This window comes from Salmo salar, chromosome ssa11 (assembly GCF_905237065.1).
Source record: "Salmo salar chromosome ssa11, Ssal_v3.1, whole genome shotgun sequence".
NCBI classification, from domain to species: Eukaryota; Metazoa; Chordata; class Actinopteri; order Salmoniformes; family Salmonidae; genus Salmo; species Salmo salar.
The window spans coordinates 87,525,248-87,549,651 of NC_059452.1; the positions used below are offsets into that span (position 1 = coordinate 87,525,248).

The following is a 24,404-nucleotide window of genomic DNA, read 5'->3' on the forward strand; positions in this document are numbered from 1 at the left end:
TACATTTGTCATTTTGAGTAAAAGTACGTTGATACTCATATTTGCTGTCCTGCGCCTGACTCTCTACACCAGCTACACACAGGACCCGTACACTATACTTCCAAAATGCTTCAAGATATCCTTATGATGTTTGTGTATGTAGGGCAGACAACAGACTATGCGTATTCAACATTTTATCAATATTAGAGCTTGCAATATTGGGTTCCGTGAACTTATGCAGCCGATCCCCTCTCCAGCCCGGCATTATTCGGCACTTTTGGAGTTTAGGGTGTGTGTCATATTTTCTATCAGTTGAACTGGTTTTGCAGAAAAATATTTTTACACACCCATCCATTTCATAAATGGGAGACAAGAGATGTGAAAAAACATGGCTATGTTTTGTTCTACCTTGGGTGGGGTATCTCAAAAAACGAAAGCCCTGTTTGAGGATTGGCCATTAGCCTATGTGGACTCTTTACACTTTATAATTACGAGCTATCCCATTGAATGTTCTGTGCATGATATCAAAAATCAAAAGTATTTTTCTCAGGATTATCATTTTATTTTCCTCACACAACCAATATGTCCACAACCAAAACAAACCACCAAATCATTAGAATCCTTATCAGTCTGAAAATAAGACAGGAATGTTTTTTTTTCTCTCAGACATGTACAATTCTACACACATACACAACATGGGGAGATTCAGAAACAAACCAGTTGGAGTGGTTTAATATCAGTTGGCGCTTAGGGGCATGGAAAGATGGATATCGTACCACACCAAGTGATCCAGCCCATATGGGTAGGGCATATAGACATCCTTTACACTTACCATAACAACAGCAGTACTGTACATTGCAGATTTACTCTTGCTTTGGCTTTACATTTATTGTGTACATAGAGTATTGATATGAGTCTGTAAAAGCACTTCTTGGGGTAAGACTTAGACTGTTATCGATTTGGACTAGCTCCTGACTCCAAAGTACACACAGTGTATGTATGGGATGAAGTCACTGATAAGTAGATTAAGAAACAGAGACAACTGGTTCACTACCACGTGGAATGTTGCAAACTACAAGTCATACAATGCACTGCTTTTATGAGCGCAGTGACAGTGTGGGGTCAGATCAGCATCAGAATAATGGACCATATCAGCCCTAGATTCTATCATCATATAGTCTTTACTGGCCTCATTTCAACAGTCTTATCTTAATGTCTGTGCACATTCATGACCCCATAGAGATTGTTGCTTGGGTTTCTCATAAACTTGTCTCTCCAGTCTTGCCTGGTGACCTGCCCCCTGTGGGGGTGACCTGAGTTGGCCTGTGTTCCCCCAGGATGGCAGCGATCAGAGCCTCTGGGGCTGAGACCCCACCCCCGGGGGACACAGGGCTGCGGGGCGTGAGTGGGCTGATGGGCGACGGCAGGGTGTCCTGGGGGGAGACCAGGCGCTCCTTCTTAGCTGCAGAGCAGGGCGAGCGGCTGCTTGGTAGCCCCTCTAGGGGACGAGGGTGCAAGCTGAGGCCCTGCAGGGAGGGCATGGGGGTGTTGGAGTGAGCAGGACTGCGGCTGCGGCGGTGACTATGGTGGTGTTTGCTTTTTCCAGGGCTTGGGCTGCGGGAGCTAGCAGGGGCCAGCAGGACCAGTGTGCTGTCATCCTCCGAGCTGATGTCAGAACTGTCTGAGCGGCATACTGGTGGGGCTGTCGGGCTGTGCACAGGAACATGGATCTATGGGAGATGGAGGAGGGTTGTTGAAGAGGGTAGAGGAAAGGGTGGGAAGCAATTGCTTTATTCTCTGTTCATTAAACAACACAGGAAGGAAAACTGCAGGAAGGGTCCTGACCTGAAAGGGCAATGTCACTCCGATAATAGTATTCATGTTGTTGCTGTAGAAACCCAAAATGTATTCCCCTGCATCCCTGGGTAAATCCTCCTCTGTAAATGTCACCTGAGGAGAGAAAAGGAAAAAGAGAGTGAAGAACAAAACAGAGAAAATGGAAAGATAGCAAGTGGGTGTGTGTAATGTTATTATCTCAATGGATCTCTGAGGTTGGTTGTGAGAGTATGTTTGTCAGGCTTTGTATCATACCTGTGAACCATGATCTGCCTTGGCCCACACATATGCTACATAGTCCTTGTGATGTTTGAACCCAACCTGTGAAGAAAAACCACAGATATAAATTGACCCCATATTGACAAAGTGGAAACATGTTTTTAGAAATGTTAGAAATGTATTGAAACTTAAATACACAAATATCTCATTTCCATAAGTATTCACACCCCTGAGTCAATACTTTGTAGAAGCACCTTTGACAGCGATTACAGCTGGGAGTCTTTCTGTATGTCTTTAAGAGCTTTCCACATCTGGATTGTGCAACATTTGGCCATTATTCTTTTCAAAATGTTTCAAGCTCTGTCAAATTGGTTGTTGATCATTGCTTGACAACTGTTTTCAGGTCATAGATTTTCAAGTAGATTTAAGTCAAAACTGTAACTCAGCCACTCAGGCACATTCACAGTCTTCTTGGTAAGCAACTCCAGTGTAGATCTGGCCTGTTTTAGGTTATTGTCCTGCTGAAAGGTGAATTCATCTCCCAGCGTCTGGTGGAGGGCAGACTGAACAAGGTTTTCACCTGTGATTAGCTCCATTACGTTTCTTTTTTATCCTGAAAAACGACCCAGTCCTTAACTATTACAAGCATACCCATAACATGATACAGTTACCACTATGCTTGAAAATATAGAGAGTGGTACTCAGTAATGTGTTGTATTGGATTTGCCCCAAACATAACACTTTGCATTCAGGACAAAACGTTAATTGCTTTGCCAAATGGATGTATGTTTTCGAATATTTTTATTCTGTACAGGCTTCCTTCTTTTAACCCTGTCAATTATGTTAGTATTGTGGAGTAACTACAATGTTGTTGATCCACCCTCAGTTTTCTCCTCTCCCAGCCATTAAACTCTGTAACTGTTTTAAAGTCACCATTGGCCTCATGGTGAAATCCCTGAGCGGTTTCCTTCCTCTCCGACAACTGAGTTAGGAAGGACGCCTGCATCTTTGTAGTGACTGGGTGTATTGATACACCATCCAAAGTATAATTAATAACTTCACCTTGCTCAAAGGGATATTCAATGTCTGCTTTTTACATTTTTTTACTCAACTACCAATAGTTGCCCTTCTTTACGAGGCATTGGAAAATGTCCATGGTCTTTGTGGTTGAATCTGTGTTCGAAATTCACTGTTTGACTAAGGGACCTTACAGATAATTGTATGTGTGGGGTACAGAGATGAGGTAGATTTAAAAATGATGTTATTGTTATTATTGCACACAGAGTACTCATGTGAGTCCATGCAACTTATTATGTGACTTGTTCAGCCCCTTTTTACTCCTGAACTTATTTAGACTTACCATAACAAAGGCGTTGAATACTTATTTGGCACGTAACCGAAAGGATGCCGGATAAAATCCCCGAGCTGACGAGATAAAAATCTGTCATTCTATCCCTGAGCAAAGCAGTTCACCCACTGTTCCTCGGGTGCCGAAGACATGGATGTAGATTAAGGCAGCCCCCCCGCACCTCTCTGATTCAGAGGGGTTGGGCTAAATGCAGAAGACACATTTCAGTTGAAGGCATTCAGTTGTACAACTGACTAGGTATCCCCTTTCTCTTACTGACTCAAGACACTTCAGCTTTTCATTTTTTATTAATTTGTAAAAATGTCTAAAAACACAATTCCATTTTGGCATTATGGGGTATATTGTGGAAGCCAGTGATAAAAAAATCTACATTTTATCAACCAAAAAATTCAGGCTATAACACCAACATTTTTTGTTAAAGTAAAGGGGTGTGAATACTTTCTGAAGGCACTGTACTGTAGGTATGTGTGAGAGCAAATATGAACTCTCACTGGTTTAAAGTTGAAGTCACAGTTACCTTGTATATTGCAACCCAGTCCCATGAGCTGCGCTGGAAGCTGGACCTCACAGTGAATCTGACTGTAGCGTCAGAAACTTTAGTCCACTCCTTCTCATATTCTAATGTTACAAGAGGAAGGTCCACTTTGAATGGGAACTGGGGGATTAAGTATGATAGTGAAAACAGACACAGAGACAGATGGAAAGAAAGATAATTTCAGAGGCTGATTCTAATGATGTGAGGTCAATCTAGTGTTATAATGTGACAGTAACTGTGAAGGTTTTTTACCATATCTGGATAAACATCAAACAGTGTGACTGCTGGGGTGAGAGTTCAGGGGTCACAGGGAGGTTGGACTTACATGTAATGAGAAGACAGCAGAGACCGGTTTGTGGTCGCTGCAGGTGTAGCCCATGTGACTGCGGTAGGAGTGTTGCACCACCTTGGTTGCCCCACCCAACCACGAGGTCAGGCCGCGCTGCAGAGCGGCATTGTGGGTAGGAACAGGGGAGCCCGTACAACGCAGACGCCACAAGATACGGTCTGTCCATGCTGGCTTTCGCTTCTTACTGCTGTGAGAGGTACAGAGAGAGAGATAATAGTGGGAAATAGAGGTCAGTGAATCAGTTAATGGAGGAGGGAGCATCACATCAATCACAAACCGTATATTTCTCTACACAGAATCACATACCTGGTGTCGTATCTGTGTGTCCCCACGTCAAACTTATATGTGGGGGGGAATTTGAGAGGCCCTTCCAGGAAGCCATCTAAGATGGACTCACTGTTTTTGGCTATGTTGAGCTGCAAAACAAATGAGACAGAGAGAGAGAGAAAAGAGAGAGAGATGGAAATAGAGAGAGAGAGAAAGGGAGAGAGAGAAAAAAATATATACCAATGAATCATCAAAGTAGCTCGTTTGACTTGATGTAGCCACTGAGTGAATAAATATGATTGGGCGTAGGTTCATTTTTGTGGTGCTATAGCTCCCTCTGTTGGTAATGAATCAACAGTCTTTGTTTCCAAAGATAATCATGACTTCCACAAAATTCCATTTGGACATTTTTTTATGTCAAATAAGTAGATTCTACAGCTTTCTCACCTGGTCTCGCTCCCACAGCAAAGGGAGCTTATTGCTGTCAATGGCACTCTTCACCACATGAATGTCATAGTCTTCGATGCGGAAGTTAAGATCCCCAAACCAGAACACCACACTGGGAGAAGAACAAATAACCATTTCATCGACCACCCAATGAGCCAACGACTGATCATCAGACCACATAATTAGGAGTATTTCGTGACCATATGACCAGGGAAAAACTCCCAAAGGTCAAATAGGGGGTTCTTATATTTGTTCTGTTTCACACATGTACATGTGTGGTGAAATGGAATTGTGTTTTTTGCATATCCCAACTACCTCAGAGAGGAGTCACGGCATGGTATCAGCCATTAATGACAGCAACCCGGGAGAGATTAGGGTTAAGTGCCTTTCTCAAGGACAGAGCGACAGTTTTGTTTTACTTAGTCGGTTCAGGGATTCGAACTAGCAAACTTTTGGTTACTGGTCCAAGGATCTAACCACTAGGCTACCTGTCGCCCGGTGGACAGGTGGGAAAAACTCCTGGCCCTACACATACTGTTTACATCAGCCCTCCCCCATCCAAATGACCCACTCGTGGTCCAGCACACCCGAGGCGGTCGCGCCATCAAACTGCTGTTGCTGCAGGATGCTCTCAAAGTCCTCCATGCGCTGCTCCAGGTTCCGCATGTGAGCCGGCAGGTGACAGTTCAGGAAACACACCGGGTGGCCGAACATCGTCATCCTCGCACTTACACCCCCTTTATTACCCTGGGGGCGGGGAAGAGAGCGATAGAGAGAGAGTGTGAAAATGTCACACACATTGATGGATTAAACATGGATGCTCTCCAGGTCTCTGTAATCAAACATCCACTGTGATAAGCATGAAAGGACAGATGGCATGGTATCAGAGAACCAGACAGCCTGACAGTCCTGCTGCACTGACCTCAGAGAAAAGGAGACTGCACCAGCAGCCAGTAGTCATGCTGACATCAACATGCACAGGAAGGTCACACACGCACGCACGCACACACGCACGCACGCACGCACGCACACACACACACACACACACACACACACACACACACACACACACACACACACACACACACACACACACACACACACACACACACACACACACACACACACACACACACACACACACACACACATTCTCTCTCTCCCTGGCATATTAACATATTTTAATACAATCTAAAAGCTATTTGTGTACAAGGGATTCTGGACTGTGCATTTACTGACAAGCTCCTATTTTAGAGCAGGGGTTGCCATGGGTGACACTCACCCAGTAGCCCCCGAGGCCTGTGCGTGTTTTCTCTGTCTGCACCCCCCTCAGGAATGGAAGATGGCAGAATTTAGAGAACACCAGCAACAGCACCCCCTGCATACGCTGGGACGCCACCTATAGTGATTAAGGAGGATGTGAAGAGAAGGGTAGAGAGAGACAGAGAGAGAGAGAGAGAGAGAGAGAGATGAAGAGAGATAAAGAGACAGAGAGAGATGAAGAGAGATAAAGAGACAGAGAGAGAGAGAGATGAAGAGAGATAAAGAGACAGAGCAAGAGAGAGATAAAGAGTGAGATAAAGAGAGAGAAGAAAGAAGAAATAATCTTACATTAAGAAGATAGACCATTAGATAAGATGTTTGACATTATACTCTGTCTGTCATGACTGTCGTGAGAAACTGTCCCTATAGAGATTGAGACAGTGACTGGCACATCATAGCGAGCTAACTCCTTACTGACCAGCACATATCCAAAGCGACTGAGTGTGTCCATGCAGAGCTCACTCCACTGGTCGTGGAAGAGAGCGTCCTTCAGCCGCTTGTTGATCATCGAGTTCATTTCCTGAAGCCTGAGTGGGGAGGAAGAGAGGAAGAACAACTCATAACTCAGTGGGAGCAGAAGAGCAATGAGAAAATGTTTGGATGGATAGATGAGGTAGTAGAGGAGAGATCAGAACAGTGATAGAGATATGATGGAGGAGACATTCAAGGCTGTCTCCCTGGCACCGTTGTGATTGGAGCAGAAGCTCACCCAATGATAAACATGTCTGTGCTCCCATCGCCAGCATGCGGCCCAAACAGAGATGTGACATCATCAGGGGGAACAGCAGAGCCCACATTCCATGTGACAATGTGCACCCTATTAGAGGACAACACAGGTGGGCATGCACATCCTACATTATCAGTAGTTATGCAAACACATACATTACTTTGCCGTTACAGTGATTTGCAATCATAACTGTGTAGTCACAATGTAATTATTATGTAATAATGTATAGCTCAATGTTAAGTGTTGAACCCATACTGTACAGTGACCAGTGGGGGTTCTGGGACCTCTGTCAAGGAAATGTACAGCCTGCATCCATTCTGTCCACTTCAGACAGCTCTTACTGTGATGTATGACATTTGATTCATGTGACAAACTCAAATCAACCCATCATGCTGCAAATGGCTTCTATCACTGAGGCTGGGTTCTGCCTAGCTGGTCTGCCAAGGAGGGAAAGAGAAAACTATCTCCATGGAGACAACATGTTACTATATTTAGTCAGGGAGTAGAAACTTTAGAACAAATGTCATACAGTGGGCATGCTACTAAAATAGTACTTGGCATCATCAGTCGTGATCTGTCTCACCTGAAACCGTGATCCGTTTCTCCTTCAGTCTGTGGCTGATTCTCCATGGCGCCCAGAGGGGAGCTGGTCCTCTGGGACTGTGGACTGGAGCCTGGTTTGGGGCTGAGGCTGGATGGTGGGGTGAGGCAGGGCTGAGGCAGGTTAGGCTGGGGGATGAGGTAAGGCTGGCCGGTGTAAGGCTGAGTGCTGTGAGGACTCTGAGGGCTGCGGGACAACATTGAAGACTCTGTGGGGGACTGGGACAGGGAGATGGAGCTGTGTGGTCCAGGAATGCGGTTTGGAATAGGGGCCTTAACCTTCATATCAGCCTCTGAATCTCTGGAGGAATTTAGTGCAGTAGGTCTGGGACGGCTGAAATAGACTGGAACTGCAGGACTGGACCCAGGTTGTACATGCTCCAGCCTCACCTGGTCTGGCATCTGACGTACACCTGAGGCCAGTCCTGGGAGTTTCCCAGACCCCCCTGTGGGACTGGGGATAGAGGTGTCCTGAGCTGTTGGTCGCCGGGGTAGAGCAGGTCCTGGAAAAGTATTCCTCCCAGGTTGTCCAGAGGGTCTGGCTGGATCTGTGCTGCTTTGTTTATGCTGCATTTGATCCATCAACCTGGTTAGTAACCACAAATCAAGGTGAAGGGATGGGAGAGCGATTGTGAGATAGAGAGAGGAATGTGCAGTCTGCTGGGCTGGGTGTGGAATAGAGGAGGCTGGTGGGAAAAGCTATAAGAGGACAGGTTCATTGTAATGGCTGGAATGGAATCAATGGAATGGTACCAAACACATCATACACATGGAAACAATGTGTTTAACTCTGTTCCATTGATTCCATTCCAGCCATTACAATGAGCCTGTCCTCCTATAGCTCCTCCCACCAGACTCCTCTGGTGTGTAATTGATACCAATGTAGAATGAGAAGATGAGTGACCTGTGTTTGTTTGTCCTTCACAACCCCCTCCCTCGTCCTCCCTCTGGTCACAGACCATCTCTCCATCTATCACAGAGCCCTGTGGCCCGACAGGAGGGGGGGATTGGCATGGAGCCAGAAGCGGGTGGGGGGAGCTGGTTCACACTGAGTACCTGTCCACCTCCTGCCCCCTAGTCCTCAGACACCACTGCTGACATCATCACCATACTGAGCCACAGGCAAGCTGGTGGGTACCAACTTTCTACCCCATCCTTGTCTACTTTCTTGTTGCTTAGCAACATATTTCAGTCCCCCAACCCCCTTTCTACCCCATTCCCTCCTTGTGTCTTCCCTTTCAACTACTGTATGTTTTGGAGATGGAGGGGGTAGATTGGCTTTCTGTGCATGAAACCAATATATCATGCTCCTCTGCCTCAGGTAGAACTCGCTAGGTCTCTCTCTAATACACTCTAACACACACACTTTCTGTGGCAGCGAGAGTGTGTGTTTAGAGATGCAACACTAACCCACTGCAGCAGCAGATATAGAGGGACACAGCGCACAACACAAATGTCAACAGACGAGCCACATAGTGGTCTACATAGTCCCCCTCTCTATGAGAAGTAGCCTATAGGCCAGTGGCAGGTGTGACAGCTCACTTACCAACCACATTGTTTGTCCTCTGACCTACAGAAATAAAAATACCCTCCTCAGGGCCGGCTCCAGGCAAAAGTGGTTGCTTAGGGCCCCCAGCCGCTAGAGAGCCCCCGAACCCCCCCCCCCCCCAAAAAACAATTAATATTATTATAATTTGTTCTTTTTTGGGGGGGGACTCAGTTGTGGTCTCAATGTACTGTTGAGAGTTAGAATAGTAGAATACACAAGGTGCAAGTTCGAAATTTGGTTGTGCATCCGCAGTTTTCCTCTTGTTTTGTCAGCCACTGACAGTCACAAGCAAATCTCGCTTAGGGCCCCCAAAATGCTAGAGCTGGCCCTGACCCCCTTCATTTATTTATGACATTCAGAGTGGCTCTGAAAATTGAAGGGCACATGTGACCACTTGCTTGTGCAAGGGTAGCCTAAACATAATAGATTGTGGCTGTGGTCATTGAAGGTGTGTCAATACATCAATGTATTGGAAAGTGAAAAGCCACCACAAATGTTGTTGATCATGGCTATTTCAGCAGAGGTGGAGTCAAATAGGTGGATGAATAGTGTAATGGCCTGGAGATTCTATTCTATCCATCTGTCACACATCAAAGTTTATAACAGATCTATAACATCACTTAATACAGCTCTCCTCAGCCATGCACCTCTCTGCTGGGGCACACTGACCTCGTTTAACTATAGAAAATAAAAAACAAGAATGTATGATCATCAATCAACATACAATAATAATCACATAGCCAATAGACAGATGGCTGCTGTACGGTTGTGCACACTCCGACAAAATACATTACCTTTTATCTGAAAGGTGGACAAGGAATCGGTCTCAAACTGTCGCAAGGCAGGGCATGGTAAAATAGACTTATCCAATTGAATCGGTCCAGGATTTGGACAGAAACATTTACGCTTTCTTTCAATCCTCAAAAAGTCAGGACTTTAAGGTATACGGTTTTCTTCGACGCGTCTGAAATATATACTACGCCTCGGGGAATGACAAATAGATACCGTGGAGAGACAAGTACATACGGTGGAGAATGACAGCAGTCAGTGACGCTTGCGCGAGCTGTCAAAGGTAATAAACCTGACGCCGGTCCCGGTACGCGAGTTTAGTCTCATAAAACGTGAAAAGACAGTAACCTAGTGCCTTATTTCCAGTAAACATATCCTTGAGATGTGTGTTTGGCTCATTTAAATAAATAGGCTACTAGAAGAGCATCTGTACGCGTGATGCAGACTGCCCAGTTAACGGGACAGCTGCCTGCGCCTCGATCCTGCTTACCTGCTGCCTGACCGGTGCAACTGTTTTCCTAGAGAGGAACCCACATCACTCACACAGCGCCCTGATAATATCTGATTGAGAATAGAGTCAGAGTGAGACCGTAATAAATGTACCCAAGAAATCGCAACCTCCAAATTCAGCAGGCGTTGTGACTAGGTTTCTATAAATGAACTGCGCAGAATGAAAATGTCAGGCTGGTAGGCTATCTTAACGTGCACAGCCGTGTAGCCTATAGCCTAGTTGTTATCCTACAGGACACTGCGCAAGAGCGCCCGGAGTTGGGGCCCCGCGTGACCACTATGCCTGAGCGCATTTAAATGATGTTATCTCTGCTGTCAGAGTTATCTTACTTGTGAAATTATTGCTTTAACCGTTATGTGAACTATGATTGTCCGTTGAAAGCGTAAAATGTAGGGAAAGATGCCCGCACCTGCTGTCTCTAAGTCTGAATGCTTGGCTATGAAAAGCCAACTGACGTTTACTCATAAGGTGCTGACCTGTTGCCCCTCTACAACCACTGTGATTATTATTATTAATATTATCTATGAACGTTTGAACATCTTGGCCATGTTCTGTTATAATATCCACCAGCAGAGCCAGAAGAGGACTGGCCACTCCTCAGAGCCTGGTTCCTCTCTCGGTTTCTTCCTAGGTTCCTGCCTTTCTGGGGAGTTTTCCTAGCCACCGTGCTTCTACATCTGCATTGCTTGCTGTTTGGAGTTTTAGGCTGGGTTTCTGTACAGCACTTTGTGACATTGGCTGATATAAAAAGGGCTTTATACATTAATTTGATTGATTGATTGATTGATTGATTGATTGATGATGTGACCATCTGTCAATCATGCACGTGGGCAAGAAGAAGACACCCCATGCGTCAGAGGTGCGAGCTTTGTTATGTTATTTTATTGTGTATTTATTGTGTATATATCAGTCCAAATTGACACACATACAGTGCATGCTATTGGATTAGTAGGCTAGGTTTGTTTATTTAACTGTTATTCACTGATATACTAGAGCCTACACAGTCTGGGGAGCTAGAGTAGACTGCTAATATTTTGAAGAATCACTTCCAAACAGTCTGCATTTAGGCTACATAATGTAGGCTATATGACTAACATAGTGCACTATCAATAATGGAAGGGAAAACATTCAAACCATTCAAGATGAAAATAAAAATGCAGGACAAGGTATGGCAAGTCTGTGTTTATATAGTATGATTATAGTCTGTTCCTGAGCACATGGTGGTCCTGAGTAGCCTAGCCTATAATAAGTCAGTGTTACTGTGAGCCAGTCACTGCCTTTTATTTGCCCTGGACCAAGATGCCTTTGGGTCTAAACTTTGATAGAGTAGACTTCAGGGATATTTGCCATTTTTAAATAGTTACCAAATACAGTAATGATTTGGCAACAATCCTCTTTCAGGCTGAAAATGGTGTGGGTTCCCCGTAATAGAAATGTAGTAGTACTCTATAATGTGTTCAGAACAAAATAAATGTTCACAAATCAAACCACATCATTCACATCACATTTGACCTCATGTATCTTTAACCCATACATAGCCTACCCACAAAAAGGCATTATAGTCAGGGCACAGCACTGCAGCACCATAAAAAGCCATTCCCAGATTCTCCATGGCTCTGACTGAGATTATAACAGATGTGTAATCTCAGTGGAATGCACTGATCCTAAGTGCCAGCTGTCCTCTCAACACATAAACAGAAATTGTCAGCTAATACACACAAACCAATACAAAGATACACACAGTTAATAAAAATCCCAGCTATGTGCTTAAAAGGCACTGCAGCAAACTACAAACTCTTATATGCCCTCCCCATCTCCATATTGTGAAACATCCATCTCTAGAGTTTCTTTTTGGTTTTAACTAGGCCTTTCTCCACCAGGCATCGGTAGAACTCCTGAATGTATGTGTACACACACTTCCAGTCAGGCTCATGCATCCGCAGCAAGTCTTCAACGTCCAGCAGAGGGGGGCAATCTGCCAGCCTTCTACAGCCAAAAGAGAGGAGAGGAGAGAGACAGGCCTGAGCAATCACAATCATTGTCCCCAGGCAGGATCCATTGGCAGCTGAGCTAATGGACAGTACAGATTTTTTTATTTTCCTCAGAGAAGGTATTTTTGTCAAGTTCAATCGATCACTGCACAGCCCTTGGGTCCTTCCTGTGCATCTATGAGTAGAAAGTGCATTTTGTCAGAGTAGGTTTTCTGTGGCTGAGGGTGTGTGTGTGTTTCAATGTTTGTTTAGAATAGATACATAGGGATCTCACTCTGCCGTGCTGAAGGCCAGCTCAAAGTTGTCTTTGCGTGCGTTGGGGTTAAGGATGGAGTACTCAAATGCATCTGGGAAGAACCTGTGCACCAGCGCACAGAACGCTATGCCATCACTCCAACTGGACGAGAAGTTGCGGATTTCCACCCCCTGCACAGAGTAAGGGAAGAGGGGACATAAAAGGGAACAGCAAAGAGAGCGAGGAGAGGGAGTGGATTTACAAAGACATTGATCAAGTGAAGTAAGGTTATTGGTATGCTGGGGACACTGTGGGTATAAAACAAGAATATATTCATGTTGAGATAAGATTGTGAGTCCTCAAATGCTTACCTCATATGGTTCGGTTTTGGCCCGGCACCAATCCAGTAACATCTGCTTGACATTTTTCATGTTGGGTGCTGCAACGACAGGGGAACACTGATGGGCTGGTGCCATAGCTGGTTTGGCCATGCTGGGGAGAGAGGATAAACATGTTACTTAACACACTCCTAGTATCACAACTTAGACATGCAGAATTTGATCAATCACACGTGAAGCATGGCTGGCTGTTAGCTCAATGACTCACCTGCCAGTTGTTTTAGTGAAGGAGTTGGTGGTTGATGCAGAGAGTTGGCTGTGCACTGTAGAGAAACAGAAGGGGGCATGTAGTGATTTTGAGTAGGGAAGCAGGTCATCTCTCACAATCCCACTTTGAACCAAATGACTAAAATGTAAAAATATGTGTGTGTTGTGTCTGTAACGGGGAGTGACTGGTTGCTGGGAAGTCAGGCGCAGGAGAGCAGAGATGGGTGATAACAGGAGAACTTTAATATACACCCTGGCCCAAAGGCACAGGCGAGGCAGCACAAAGCACAACCACGGTAACATGAACCGGATTAAACAAAACAAACAAACCTAGGTTTGAAACAAACCTAGTGCAAGCCAGCCTGTAGCGTAACACCCTACACAAAGAACAATTCCACACACAGACATGGGGGAAACAGAGGGAAATATACATTTAGTCTGATGAGGGAATGTGAACCAGGTGTGCAGGAAAACAAGACAAAACAAATGGAAAATGAAAGGTGGAGCGGCGATGGCTAGAAGACCGGTGACTTTGACCGCCGAACGCTGCCCGAACAAGGAGAGGGACCGACTTCGGCAGAAGTCGTCACAGTGTCCTTTCGGAGGGATATGATACTCACTGTGGGATCTTTGCTGGTGGTTGCTGGTCTGGCCTTTGTTCATTCCCATCTGTCCTGTGCCTGCTTTACTCAAAGCCTGCTTCCTCAGGTCATCTTGCCTGGACCCCCGCTCTTTCTCTCGCTTCTCTTTAGAGAGAAGTTGAGGGAAAAAAAGAGAATTGTAGTATTAAAATTGGAAGTAGGACAGCGAGTGGACATTCAAAGGGGTTGTCAGGAGTGATAGCAAAGATGCGATCCTGTCACATTTCACGTTGAAGCTCTCTGATCTTACCTCTCTTCTTCTTGAGCAAGTCCCTGAATGCAGCGCGGATCATTCGCCTTTCATCAAAATCCACAGCTTTATCCAACTGTCAGAGATAAACCCATGTAGAAACCAAAAGATGAGGAGACCAAGGCCAAACTCAATAGTAATGGCGTCTTTTGTAGGCAATAACTCCACCATGGTTTGTTGTGTTATAGCCTGAATTCAAAATGATTAAATATATTTTCTCACCCATCTACACACAGTACCCCAATATTGTTATTTTTAGAAATGTTAGCAAATGTATTGAAAATAAATACATAAATATCTAATTTACATAAGTATTCACACCCCTGAGTCAATACTTTGTAGAAGCACCTTTGGCAGCGATTACAGCAGTAAGTCTTTCTGGGTAAGTCTCTAAGAGCTTTCCACACCTGGGTTGTGCAACATTTGGCCATTATTATTAAAAAAATTATTCAGCTCTGTCAAATTGGCTGTTGATCATTGCTAGACAACCATTTTCAGGTCTTGCAATATATTTCAAGTAGATTTAAGTCAGAACTGTAACTGAGCCACTCAGGAACATTCACTGTCTTCTTGGTAAGCAACTCCAGTGTAGATTTAGCCTTGAATAACTCTGAATGCTCGGCTATGAAAAGCCAACTGACATTTACTCCTGAGGTGCTGACCTGTTGCACCCTCTACAACCACTTATTATTATTATTATTTGACCCTGTTGGTCATCTATGAACGCTTGAACATCTTGGCCATGTACTGTTATAATCTCCACCCGGCACAGCCAGTAGAAGACTGGCCACCCCTCAGAGCCTGGTTCCTCTCTAGGTTTCTTCCTAGGTTCTGGCCTTTCTAGGGAGTTGTTCCTAGCCACCGTGCTTCTACATCTGCATTGCTTGCTGTTTGGGATTGTAGGCTGGGTTTCTGCATAGCACCTTGTGACATAGGCTGATGTAAAAAGGGCTTTATAAATACATTTGATTGAAATTTGATTGTGTTTTAGTTTATTGTCCTGCTGAAAGGTGAATTCATCTCCCATTGTCTGTTGGAAAGCAGACTGAACAAGGTTTTCCTCTAGGATTTTGCCTGTGATTAGCTCCATTTTGTTTCTTTTTTATCCTGAAAAACTCTCCAGTCCTTAATAATTACAAACATCCCATAGCATGATGCAGCCACCACTATGATTGAAATATGGAGAGTGGTACTCAGTAATGTGTTGTATTGGATTTGTCCCAAACATAACACTTTGTATTCAGGACAAAAAGTGAATTGCTTTGCCAAATGTTTCACTGTGTTACTTTAGTAAACAGGATGCATGTTTTGGAATATTTATATTCTGTACAGGCTTCCTTCTTTTAACCCTGTCAATTAGGTTAGTATTGTGGAGTAACTACAATGTTGTTGATCCATCCTCAGTTTTCTCCTCTCCCAGCCATTAAACTCTGTTTTAAAGTCACCATTGGCCTCATGGTGAAATCCCTGAGCGGTTTCCTTCCTCTTCAGCATGGTTTTTGTAGAGTTTTTGGATAAATGCAGAAAATAAGCTCTGTGGTAAACAAAGGCATAGATCTTATAAAAAACAATTCGTTGAGATAATCTTCATCAGCTAATGTCACTTTTTGTGAATTTTGAAGCATTTATGTAATTAAAAAACCAATAACGCACATAAAGGCTTCCTAATTCATAAAGGTCATGTTAACTGACTGATACCGTATCATCTCATAGATCAAAACGTATAAGATCCGGAAGCCTATCCTTTCTCCATTCATTTTGCCCATTGGAATGGCTGAACGAACTAGAGGTAAATAATTTCCGTTTTTAGGACTACAAGCTGGCGAGATTTATCGCAAAGATTATGGAAATACTGACAAGATACGTCTCTCCGCCCTAACAATGGGAGTCGTTGTTTACAATGCGGCATGGCGGGCTGTCTATCTCTCACCTTTCTTTGGATTGGTGGATACATCTCATTATTGTAATCCTTATTTGAATATTCGATAAGGGGTTGTTGACCAAATTCGACACTCATTAACCTCCATACTAAAACTCCTTGCTTGGTGTGTGAAACAACAGAAATGTCACCTGCTGTCTATTGGCAGGTGTCCATTGACCCAGCTTTAATCTACAAAATATGTCATGGAAATGGCAGATATAGGATAAATTATCTAAAGATAGCCAACACTTCTACAGGGGTGGATTTTCTTTATTACGACAAATGTTGATGGAAACAGTGTTTTTCCGAATAAGTAATCATTGGCGAATACTTTTGCAGGTAGGCAGAGCACGTGATGTCATCACGTAGCCTTACTATACCCTCCACTCCACATTTAATTCTAAATGCCTACTGCTTGCAAAATCATTTTTTTTGGTTCAACTATAAACAAATAATGCTTCTTTGCAGGACAAGGATTGCCCTGACTTTCAGGAATGCCTGAATTGTTTCACCTTGCTTTTCTGGTTGGCTGGATGCAAGTTTCACCATCCATTTATTACAGATCTACAGGAGTGCAAGTCTCACCATGGCACGGACCGTGGCGATACATTGGCACATGATAATTATTAGAATATGGCAAATATTAGTCAATTATTGTATTCTATCCATGCTGGCTTGCGCGAGCCACCTGAGACATAAAACAGATAGGTGGAAGGGCACACAGGCTGTCGCCAATTTATTAATGCGCAATTTTCCTAAATGGGTAATGGAAACACTTCAACCACTACATTTTTATAAGACACTGTAGATTTTTGCAAATACGCAAAAAGGCCAGCATCCCAGAGTCGCCTCTTCACTGTTGATGTTGAGAATGGTGTTTTGCGGGTACTATTTAATGAAGCTGCCAGTTGAGGACTTGTGAGGCATCTGTTTCTCAAACTAGACACTCTAATGTACTTGTCCTCTTGCTCAGTTGTGCACCGGGTCCTCCCACTCCTCTTTCTATTCTGGTTAGAGCCAGTTTGCACTGTTCTGTGAAGGGAGTAGTACACAGCGTTGTACGAGATCTTCAGTTTCTTGGCAATTTCTTGAAAGGAATAGCCTTAATTTCTCAGAACAAGAATAGACTGACGAGTTTCAGAAGAAAGTCCTTTGTTTCTGGCCATTTTGAGCCTGTAATCGAACCCACAAATGCTGATGCTCCAGATACTCAACTAGTCTAAAGAAGGCCAGTTGTATTGCTTCTTTAATCAGGACAACAGTTTTCAGCTGTGCTAACATAATTGTAAAATGGGTTTTCTAATGATTAATTAGCCTTTTAAAATTATAAACTTGGATGAGCTAACACAATGTGCCATCAGAACACAGGAGTGATGGTTGCTGATAATGGGCCTCTGTACGCCTATGTAGATATTCCATAAAAAATCTGCCGTTTCCAGCTACAATGGTCATTTACAACATTAACAATGTCTACACTGTGTTTCTGATCAATTTGATGTTATTTTAATGGACAAAAAAATTGCTTTTCTTTCACAAACAAGGACATTTCTAAGTGACCCCAAACTTTTTAACGGTAGTGTACAGTCGTGGCCAAAAGTTTTAAGAATGACACAAATATTAATTTCCACAAAGTTTGTCAGATGTTACTATGGAATACTGAAGTATAATTACAAGCATTTCATAAGTGTCAAAGGCTTTTATTGACAATTACATGAAGTTGATGCAAAGAGTGTTGACCCTTCTTTTTCAAGACCTCTGCAATCCACCCTGGCATGCTGTCAATTAACTTCTGGGCCACATCCTGACTGATGGCAGCCCATTCTTGCATAATCAATGCTTGGAGTTTGTCAGAATTTGTGGGTTTTTGTTTGTCCACGCGCCTCTTGAGGATTGACCACAAGTTGTCAATGGGATTAAGGTCTGGGGAGTTTCCTGGCCATGGACCCAAAATATCTATGTTTTGTTCCCCGAGCCACTTAGTTATCACTTTTGCCTTATGGCAAGGTGCTCCATCATGCTGGGAAAGGCATTGTTCGTTACCAAACTGTTCCTGGATGGTTGGGAGAAGTTGCTCTCAGAGGATGTTGGTACCATTCTTTATTCATGGCTGTGTTCTTAGGCAAAATTGTGAGTGAGCCCATTCCCTTGGCTGAGAAGCAACCCCACACATGAATGGTCTCAGGATGCTTTAATGTTGGCATGACACAGGACTGATGGTAGCGCTCACCTTGTCTTCTCCCCGGACAAGCTTTTTTCCGGATGCCCCAAACAATCGGAAAGGGGATTCATCAGAGAAAATGACTTTACCCCAGTCCTCAGCAGTCCAATCCCTGTACCTTTTGCAGAATATCAGTCTGTCCCTGATATTTTTCCTGGAGAGAAGTGGCTTCTTTCCTGCCCTTCTTGACACCAGGCCATCCTCCAAAAGTCTTCGCCTCACTGTGCATGCAGATGCACTCTCACCTGCCTGCTGCCATTCCTGAGAAAGCTCTGTACTGGTGGTGCCCCGATCCCGCAGCTGAATCAACTTTAGGAGATGGTCCTGGCGCTTGCTGGACTTTCTTGGTCGCCCTGAAGCCTTCTTCACAACAATTGAACCGCTCTCCTTGAAGTTCTTGATGATCCGATAAATGGTCTATTTATGTGCAATCTTACTGGCAGCAATATCCTTGCCTATGAAGCCCTTTTTGTGCAAAGCAATGATGACTTCACGTGTTTCCTTGCAGGTAACCATGGTTGACAGAGGAAGAACAATGATTCCAAGCACCACTCTCCTTTTGAAGCTTCCAGTCTGTTATTCGAACTCAATCAGCATGACAGAGTGATCTCCAGCCTTGTCCTCGTCATCACTCACACCTGTGTTAACGAGAGAATCACTGACATGATGTCAGCTGGTCCTTTTGTGGCAGGGCTGATGTGCAGTGGAAATGTTTTTGGGGGATTCAGTTAATTTCCATGGAAAAGAGAGACTTTGCAATTAATTGCAATTCATCTGACCACTCTTCATAACATTCTGGAGTATATGCAAATTGCCATCATACAAACTGAGGCAGCAGACTTGAAAATTAATATTTGTGTCATTCTCAAAACCTTTGGCCACGACTATATATATGTGTGTGTGTGTGTGTGTGTGTGTGTGTGTGTGTGTGTGTGTGTGTGTATATGTGTGTGTGTGTGTGTGTGTGTGTGTGTGTGTGTGTGTGTGTGTGTGTGACGTCATTACATCCAGCTGTTTTTATCAACCCAAAATAAATGGAAACATACCCTAGCAGGCAATTGTCACATCTATTTTCTAAACGTCGACAAAAAAGTAATTGGACAAGATAATGGAAACAGTTTATGTGAAGTATGCTGCCTCACCAGTTTATTCAGGACTTCTTCATCCTCAATAGCAGATAACTCCTGACTGGTCAGTATGCCTGACGGTGTGTCACTGGGGTTCGTCTCAGTGGTCTCGTTTGCAGACACAGCCCCCGCCACTCCCTCATCAGGTCCCGCCTCCATGTCCAACGTACTGTATGGGACTGCTAAATAAGGTAAAGAACGGAGATAAGGGCAAGAACTCCTACACAAATATCCAAAGAGCCAGAACAAATAATGTCATTAGTTTGAATTTATTATGGATCCCCATTAGCTGCTGCCAAGGACCTCTTCCTGGGGTCCAGCAAAATTAAGGCAGTTATATACATTATTCAAAACTATTACATTTCAAAACAGATTTCATAACACATTAAGTATGTGCCCTCAGGCCACTACTCTACTACCACATATCTACAACACAACATCCATGTGTACATGTGGGTGTGTATGTATGTGTCTGTGTCTGTACCTGTGTCTGTGACCCTTCACAGTCCGTGCTGTTCCCTAAGGTGTCTTTTTATCAGATTTTACTACTTGCACAAGTTACTTGATGTGGAATAGAGTTCGATGTAGTCATGGCTCTATGTAGTACTGTGCACTTCCCATAGTGTGTTTTGGACCTGGGGACTGTGAATATACTGGTGGCATGTCTTGTGGGGTATGCAGGGTGTCTGACCTATGTGCTAGTAGTTTAAACAGACAGCTTGGTGCATTCAACATATCAATACTTCTCACAAATACAAGTAGTGATGAAGGCAATCTCTCCTCTACCTTGAGCAAGGAGAGATTGACATGCATTTTAATATTATATGTCATTGATGGATCCATGGCAAGCAGTTGCATAGCTACCAGACATAAAGGTAACTGGCAAAATAAAGGAAACACTTGACTAAATGAGGGATACTAAATATATTGAAGGCTGGTGCTTCCACACAGTTGTGGTTCCTGAGTTAATTAAGGGATGGATAAACATTTACATAATGGGTACCTGAAGGAAAATGGGGGAGGGTCATGCTTTTCAATTTCAGTCAAGGGGAGGTTTTAGTCATTTTTTGTATCTAGTCCAGGGGAGGGTCATGTAACTTGTAATGGATGAAATTTCAATATTTCTCAGTGTTTTATAATTAGTTGCTTATTAGCCTATATATCGATGTGAGCCCGATGCCACCCCTCATCTCTGATTCTCAGCTGGGGCTATGTCAAGTGTGCCTATAGGCTATTTAGTGTGGTCTCAATCAAAGTGCATGCTCAGAGAAGCACAGAGCAAAGTTATATTTCTAAGATAGCTGCTGGGATGGTGTAAATAAAACTAGGCTGCATTACACACGGCAAGGGACATTCCAACCCTGAGCCCCGTCCTGCTCTGCTCTTGCTGAACAAAACCTTTTTGTGTGCTGCTTAACCAATGGCTGCGCTGTTTAGGGCTACAGTGGTTGTTCAGGAGGAAAGTCAAAGGTTTCTTCCGTAAATAATTTTTGATTAGGCCTAGTCCAAAACATGCTTTATCTTGCGCGCAGACTAGCCTATAGCCTGTGTTCTGTTCAGTTTGAGAAGGAGAGCGTGAAGATAAAGAAGACCGGAGGTCAACTTTGATAGCTTGCTACTACTATAATTTAATTTATTATAAACAATGTTACTTGCCCATGATGTATTTATCAGCGTTATTGCCCTCACAATAAACCAGATTTTAGTAACTTACATTGTTGTGCTGAAACTTGAAGCAGCAGACACGGCACAATCAATCAGAAATGGAAAGCTCATTGTGCTGAAAGTAGGCAAATTCGAGTTGCCATGTAAATGCTGACAGGACAAAGAACAGTTTCTAGAACTGCATATCTAAGGCTCTGATCTGTCCAAGAAGTGAGGGTAAATGGTAGACATGTTCTCTGCTATTCATTTTGTTGTAATTATAATTTTGGGCATAGTGAAGGGTTCAGGGAGGGTTTAGGTAAAGTGAAGGGAGGGCCATCCACATTCATTTCAAAGAGGTCCGATTTTCTCCATGTAACCGTTATTATAAATAACTTTCATTCCCTAAGCAACAACATGTATAAAAATGCCCAGTTGCCCATTATTTTAGCTACCATGGCTAGAAGAGATCTCAGTGAAGAGGGGTCTTAAATGTGCATAGGGGGTTTAAAGTGTGTGTGTCTCGGTCACCAGATCTTAACCCAATGGTGAAGGTGCATAAAAGTGGTGGAATTCAAATATGACGTCATTGTTATTAGCACTACCCACAGAGTTCTTAAACTATGGCGCGCAACATGTTCCAACGTTCCAGTAAATCAGCACAAACAACTTTTTTGTTTTTTTCTAATTGCCGCCGTCATTGAGGTAGAATTTGGATCATGTATACTGTGTTAATGCCGATACAAAAGGAGAGTAATGGAGAACAATGTACAATACGTAGAATTTAGCAAATGAGGCATTTGTGGTAAGTACATGGGGGCCGCCGTTTTTACGCACCTTCACTATTGAACATTTATGGGAGATTCTGGAGTGGCGCCTGAGACAGCATTTTCCTCCACCACCAACAACACCCCAAATTATGGAGAATTGGTGTCGCATCACTCCAGACACTTGTAGAATCTACGCCAAGACCCAACGCCCTATTGATGCCCCATTAAGACACTATGTTGGGGTTTCATTTATTTTGGCAGTTACCTGCACATAGGCCTAAATTAAACATATCATCATCTTCAACCATCTCTCTCTTTTCCTTGAACCGGAGGGACATCTGAAGAAAGGCAGACTCACAGAGCAAGACAAGTGGTCAGAGGTTGAGGATAAAGTGTGTGTGTGTGTGTGTGTGTACAGTATTTGTGTGCTAGAGATAAAATAATGTTTTTGGTGTGTGGAGATGAGAGGACTAGCCCTGTCTACATGAATCATTATAAGTACATACCATCATTAATTTAATCTAGTTCTATAATTACATTCATAAAGCTAACAGGGTTAGGCAGCATTGACATTTAGAGCACTAAGGTTCTATCTGCATTTTTGTCTAAATGAAGTTATTGACGTAGCCTTGTTCTGTTCAAGGCTCTCTACCGCTATAGTACTAGAAATACCACAATTTATGTTAAGTTCAAAAGAATACTAGATACAAAAAAAATAGCTGACACCGTCTCAAACCAATTAGGGTTTGGAACTTTAAAGACTATCTCAGAATCATCTTTTTACAAATAGAACCTTAGTCCTAAACTCTAGATTTAAGTTTCAACACCCAGTGATGTGCAGATAGCAGCGTTTTCATAATGTAAACACATAACACCATCTGTTCGACTTGTAGTCTGTCCAGTAATCTGAATATAAACAGTGAGTGGGTCTAAACTGACATGAACCATGCTGCTCTAGAGAACTGTTTGTGTTAACACTGAAGTATAAAACATGTACAAATATAGTGATGTAGCTTCGCTCATTGTAACACCAATCATCCATGAAATTTGCACAAAGAGGAAAATATATGGATAAAAAGACAGATGACAGACAGACTGATATAGCTACACACACAGTAACTAAACATACAGTACATGAAGGGTAACATCAATTCATATAGAGGAAGCTAAAAGCTGTTATAGGAATTGAGACAACAGGAGAGTCCGAGTGATAGTGTCACACACCTACCTGTTTTGTGGGTTCTGTCTGTGTCTTGGGGGACAACGCAGCAGCTGTTTGCGGCAGGTGATGGAGACTTCAGTTTTACCCTGGTGTTCAGTTCAGTACCCCTGTCCCACTTTCTCCTCTTCCTCAGACTTGCACAGGAGAGTGCTCAGCCCTTTAACACCACACTCCCTGCCTCAGAGTTGGACCAGGATGGAGGAGGAGGAAGAACAGAATGAATCATGGGACTGTCGGTCCTCTCCTCCCTCACTACTTCCTTCAAAACTCTTCTCCTCAATTGACTCTTATGTCATGCAAAACTTTATGAGGCATAACTAGAGAGAGTACCATGTCTTTGTAATGACACCATTTAAACAAAAAGCTCTTAATCAACTCAGCGAGTGAGTGAGGAGTTGTTTAGAGAGCCCTATATACAAATAATTTGAGAAGAAGTGAAAGGGTTAAATACAAGGCAGAAGGGGAGCAACAACACTGCCTTATTCAGGCAAAAAAGCGACTGTTCACAGAGAGCCAAGACATCCCTGTATGGAAAGACAGAACACACACACATTTAGCAGAAGATGGATAGCAAATTCAATCTACTCTCGTTATTGTTATGTTATTTTCATAGAACAAGGTTGAGACTAGTGATGGGAGGGGGGGGTGGATACAATTACATATTGAGATATTATTTGACGATATACAGTGCATTTGGAACGTATTCAGACCCCTTCTCTTTTTCCACATGTTGTTACTTTACAGTCTTATTCTAAAATTGATTAAATAAAAAAACATCCTCATCAATCTACACAAAATGACAAAGCAAAAACATGTTTGTAGACATTTTAGCAAATTTATAAAAATAAAAAAACAGAAATACCATATTTACATAAGTATTCAGACCCTTTGCCATGAGACTCGAAATTGAGCTCAGGTGCATCCTGTTTCCATTGATTATCCTTGATTGGAGTCCACCTGTGGTAAATTCAACTGATTGGACATGAATTGGATAGGCACACAGCTGTCTATTTAAGGTCCCAAATCAAATCAAATGTATTTATAAAGCCCTTCTTACATCAGCTGATATCTCAAAGTGCTGTACAGAAACCCAGCCTAAAACCCCAAACAGCAAGCAATGCAGGTGTAGAAGCACGGTGGCTAGGAAAAATTCCCTAGAAAGGCCAAAACCTAGGAAGAAACCTAGAGAGGAACCAGGCTATGAGGGGTGGCCAGTCCTCTTCTGGCTGTGCCTTGTGGAGATTATAACAGCACATGGCCTAGATGTTCAAATGTTCATA

General features: G+C 43.3%; 2 protein-coding genes across 2 annotated transcripts; both read right to left on the reverse strand.

Annotated features, from left to right (window-relative positions):
- Positions 1–525: 525 nt before the first annotated feature.
- inpp5ja (inositol polyphosphate-5-phosphatase Ja) lies at positions 526–10,961 on the reverse strand. Its single transcript, XM_014128509.2, has 13 exons — positions 9,995–10,961; positions 7,635–8,237; positions 7,034–7,141; positions 6,743–6,851; positions 6,284–6,400; positions 5,573–5,748; positions 5,002–5,113; positions 4,594–4,703; positions 4,264–4,474; positions 3,921–4,058; positions 2,071–2,136; positions 1,825–1,929; positions 526–1,709 (listed from the first exon to the last, which is right to left on the reverse strand). The coding sequence occupies exons 2-13, from the start codon at positions 8,231–8,233 to the stop codon at positions 1,239–1,241; spliced, it is 2,322 nt and encodes a 773-aa protein (XP_013983984.2). The 5' UTR covers positions 8,234–8,237; positions 9,995–10,961; the 3' UTR covers positions 526–1,238.
- Positions 10,962–11,667: 706 nt separating this feature from the next.
- On the reverse strand, positions 11,668–23,438 carry smtna (smoothelin a). Its single transcript, XM_014128507.2, has 8 exons — positions 23,131–23,438; positions 19,504–19,670; positions 14,223–14,298; positions 13,952–14,077; positions 13,333–13,387; positions 13,098–13,218; positions 12,766–12,917; positions 11,668–12,486 (listed from the first exon to the last, which is right to left on the reverse strand). The coding sequence occupies exons 2-8, from the start codon at positions 19,645–19,647 to the stop codon at positions 12,339–12,341; spliced, it is 822 nt and encodes a 273-aa protein (XP_013983982.1). The 5' UTR covers positions 19,648–19,670; positions 23,131–23,438; the 3' UTR covers positions 11,668–12,338.
- Positions 23,439–24,404: the final 966 nt, after the last annotated feature.